This window comes from Camponotus floridanus, unplaced genomic scaffold (genome assembly GCF_003227725.1).
Source record: "Camponotus floridanus strain SB8 unplaced genomic scaffold, Cflo_v7.5 scaffold128, whole genome shotgun sequence".
NCBI lineage: Eukaryota > Metazoa > Arthropoda > Insecta > Hymenoptera > Formicidae > Camponotus > Camponotus floridanus.
In genome coordinates, this window is record NW_020229246.1 from 55,133 (window position 1) to 59,349 (window position 4,217).

Below are 4,217 nucleotides of genomic sequence, written 5' to 3' on the forward strand. Positions count from 1 at the left end.
TGGTACTATTTACCTGATTATCTTCTGCTTTTCTTTTCAAAGGTATTTCAACAGCTTTTTATTAATCTTTTAACGGCATTTTTCCAACTTTTTATTGTATTCTTTGATATTATTGACAACTAAATATGAGGGAACAGCTATAAAATTAATATATATTTAATATATATATATATAATTAATAAATTGTATAATTCAATATGAACATAAAGATAAGGAAAAAGAGAGTTACAATATGTAAAAATTATAAGAAATAATTAAAAATTGACTTAAAATAACTATAATATCAAGGAAAATAAATTATTTCGTATTGGACTTTCTAGAAGAAATTTTAGCATGCTAATAATTTAAAAGATATTATTTTAAAAAATTTAATTTAATTTAAGGAATAAATATATTCGAAATAAGCATAATATTTATAGACAAACATTGGATGTAAACAAATGTATAATAATTATTGTAAAAATGAATTCTATATTATAAAAAAAAAATAATGCCAAAGATAAATATGAAATTAATTAAATTATAATTCATTATTTATTAAATTAATTATATTTTAATTTATTATTGATTCAAATTAATTAAATTTTAATTTATTATTTATTTAAATTTAAGAATAAGTTATTACTTATTTAAATTTAAGAAGTAAATATTTCCCACTTAATATTTAAATTTAATAAAGATGTGTTTGCATAAGTGTTTGCATTAAAAGTTATTCAATGTTTTTTATATTGATATTTATTTAATCTAATTAATTTATTTTTAATTTGATTTATTATTTCTTTATAAACTTCGCTTAAAAAAATATAATAATTAAATTATATAATATAAAGTATACCATAATAATAATAAAAAATATAAATAGTAAAAGAACACAACGGAAAAATTAATTTGTTTTTCTTTGATATATTAAATTAATATCAAAATGTTTATAATAAAAAAATTTTTAAATTTAAAAATAACATTATAAATTAGAAAAAAATTTAAATTATAAGTTTAATAATTTTAAATTAAAAAAAATTCAAGTTCGAAAAAAATATATTTATAAAAAAAAATTAATTTAAAAAAAAAAAACATTCATAGATAATAGATTTTATATAAAAATAAATATTAGCCCACATAGAAATTGACATCCAGTGGATGTCCATTAAACGGCCATAGCTCCATAGGACATCTATCTCCATGATGGAAGTCAGATAGACGTCCATTAGAGATCCATTAAATCTCCATAAGTCTATGATATGTTGATTTCCACGATGGAAGTCAGACAGACGTCCATTAGAAATCCATAAAACCTCCATAGGTCTATGAAATGTTTACTTCCGCGATAGAAGTCAAACAGATGTCTGTTAGAGATCCATTCAACTTCCATAGCACTCAGACGTTGACATCCACGATGGAAGTCAGATAGACGTCCATTAGACATCCACTAAACCTCCGTAACTCTATGGAATGTTTACTTCCACGGTGGAAGTTAGATAGAGATCCATTCAAACTTTATAGCAATGAAATATATTTACTTCCACGGTGGAAGTTAGAGAGACGTCCATTAGAGATCCATTAATNCTGTTGCCTTCCAATAATGCTATCAGTTATGGGTCCAAACACCCGACACGACACTGACCGCTTAAATACATATAGCACGAGATCTGTAAACACGAGTGAAATCGTCAGCCATTTACGTCATTTACCTTGTTTCCAAAAGAAGCACAACGGTTGTGTATCGCGGTAACAGGAAACAGTCAAAGAGTCATTTTTAATTATCCTCACGTATTAATGAGTGTGTAAGGAGTACCTTTCCCGACGCGCGGATCGGCTCGCCGGAATCAGGGTTCGGAGAAGGGGAGGCTCAGGCTCGCAAAGCACCACACAGTTCTGGGCGAAAAATATGTTATATTAATAAAAAAGAACAGGCAGATGAGAGTTTCGGGCCGGTAGACCCGTACAAAGTATGCTAAGCTGGGGTCTTTACAAGACGCCGTGACGGAAGCCGCGGATGCGCTTCACTTATACTAAATCTAAGAGCTAACGGGTATGACCTAATACTAATCAAGATATTTACAAAAACCTATGCTACAATTGCGCGGACGGTCCTTTCGAACGCGGATCGCGGAGAAACCCAGGGGGTCGCGTGCGGTATAGCACGGACGCGGGCCTAACAGGCCTGCCATCCGAGGTCGGCTGAGGACGGGAAGAACCCGTCCTCCGGGTGACGTACACGGGTGCCCCGTGGTACGTCGGGATACTGGACGTCGGTAGCAACCAACCGGGCCCGGTAGCAACCGGGCTCTAGACCAGGGTAATTAAACAGGACCTCCCCCCAGAATAACACGCGGACGACGGACGAGCAGTTTAACGGGCGACCGTGACGAAAGGTCGGTCGAGGATCTGGTAGGAGGAAAAGAAAGAACAGTTTATTTCACAACAATCTTATTCCGCGGAGGGCCGTGAGATATGCAGAACGGGTGGGCGGTAGGAGCTGTCCTCCAGGAGCTGCGGTGGTTTCTCAGGTACCGTGGATCCGGCTGTCCTCCAGGAGTTACGGCGGCGGTCGTTCCCCAGGTGCGGTGCTCGTCCACGTAGCCCGAGGCCGTAAGAGGGGGGGGGCGTTGTTACCGGAGCCGTGAAAACGGCTAGTTGTTCCAAGAGCCGTGAAAACGGCTAATTATTCCCGGAGCCGTGAAAACGGCTGTACGGATGCCAGGATGCGAGCCGGACAAGTCCGGACGTCGGTTGAGACCGACCGAGTACGAGAGCCCCGTACCGTGGACCGGGTCGTCCGTGGCTCGACGGAGAGTGGGTCGGAAGTAAGCCGGACAATTCCAGACGTCGGTTGCAACCGACCGAATACGGGAGCCCCGTACCCTGGACTGGATCGTCCGTGGCTTGACGGAGGGCTTCTGGACGTTGGATGCAGCCGACCGGGCACGGCTAAGGCCGTGTTCTGGACAGAAGCAAGGATGGAAGAGGAGTTCGGTAGGCTTCGAATGCCCAGGGTGCGCCCTGTGGCTTCTAGCGTCCCGAGAGTCGGGACAGGAATAGGTACCGGTCTGCCGGAGCGCCGCCTTATATACCCGGCTAGCTACCCCCACTCGATATCCCCACGCGGTCATGCGCGTAGTAGTGGGGTAGGACGCGATTCTCAGTCCGCGGCTCCCAATTCCGCGGCTCGGTCGAGGTGCTCAATCGGCGGCGCTTGGCGCCAAAAATGGCGCCGCGCTGTGTCGTGCGCTAGTAACGGCCTAGCCGTTACATCACCCCCTGTTTCACGGGGAACCTCCCGGTCCGGCAGTCGCTTCACGGAGCGTTGGCGGCCTCGGTGGTCGAAGCGGACCACCCAACGCCCCGTGGTGGTCTGCACCCTGTATTTTCGGCCTCGGTGTGCGGCGAAGTGCGGGACCTCGGCGGTTTCGCCGTCCGGCAGGTGGACCCGGACCGGTGGAGGCAGAGTCGGGTCGGTGGTCGCCCGAGCCAATACCGCGCAGACTGACGGGATCGCTGGTGGTGGTGGCGCGACCCTGGGGCCGCCTGCCGCGGCGGGAGATGGTGCGGCGGTCGGAAGGTGGTGCGGTGGTCGGCGGTAGTGCGGTGGTCGGAGGTGGTGCGGTGGTCGGCGGTAGTGCGGTGGTCGGAGGTGGTGCGGCGGTCGGCGGTAGTGGCGACGCGGTCTTCGTCGCCATTGCGGCTGGGGTTCGGCGGGTAGGCCGTCGTCGCGACAGTGCGATGGGCCTACGCCCCGGGTGCGTGATGGTGGTGGCGGCGGCTCGGCCAAGAAGATCGCCGATTTACGGGCTCGGTCGCGGTCCGACCGTTGGATCGTGGTCCCGGGCTTCGGTGGCGGTCGGCGCCCTTCCTCCCGCCATTCTCTCTTCCTCTCCCGCTTTTCTCCTTCGGAGGAGTCCTCCGTGTCACTACCGAACAGCTCGTGTACTAATTTTCGCTTTGACATGCTGACTGGTTACTAAACGGTAGAGCGCTCGTCGGCCTTATATAACCCACCGGACTGGGCCGAGTGGTGGGGTAATGGTTGGACGGGCCTCCTTATTGGCTAACGCCCGGGGATGTACCTTTTAGGTCGCGGACGTGTACGCGGCGGTGCCACCTACCGGAATCGTCGCGCAAATCCACTATAACTGGGGAAATGATCTTCTGTACGGTCATTGGCCCCTGATAACGCGGCGCTAGTTTAGCGTTGAAGCCCTCCGATTTGTCGGATAGAG

The 4,217-nt window shown here is 45.6% G+C and overlaps 1 protein-coding gene across 1 annotated transcript; it reads right to left on the reverse strand.

The window, feature by feature from the left end:
* Positions 1-3,263: 3,263 nt before the first annotated feature.
* LOC112637078 (proline-rich receptor-like protein kinase PERK2) lies at positions 3,264-3,677 on the reverse strand. Its single transcript, XM_025405957.1, has one exon. It carries the CDS (start codon positions 3,675-3,677, stop codon positions 3,264-3,266), a length of 414 nt encoding a protein of 137 aa, XP_025261742.1.
* Between the last annotated feature and the right edge of the window lie 540 nt (positions 3,678-4,217).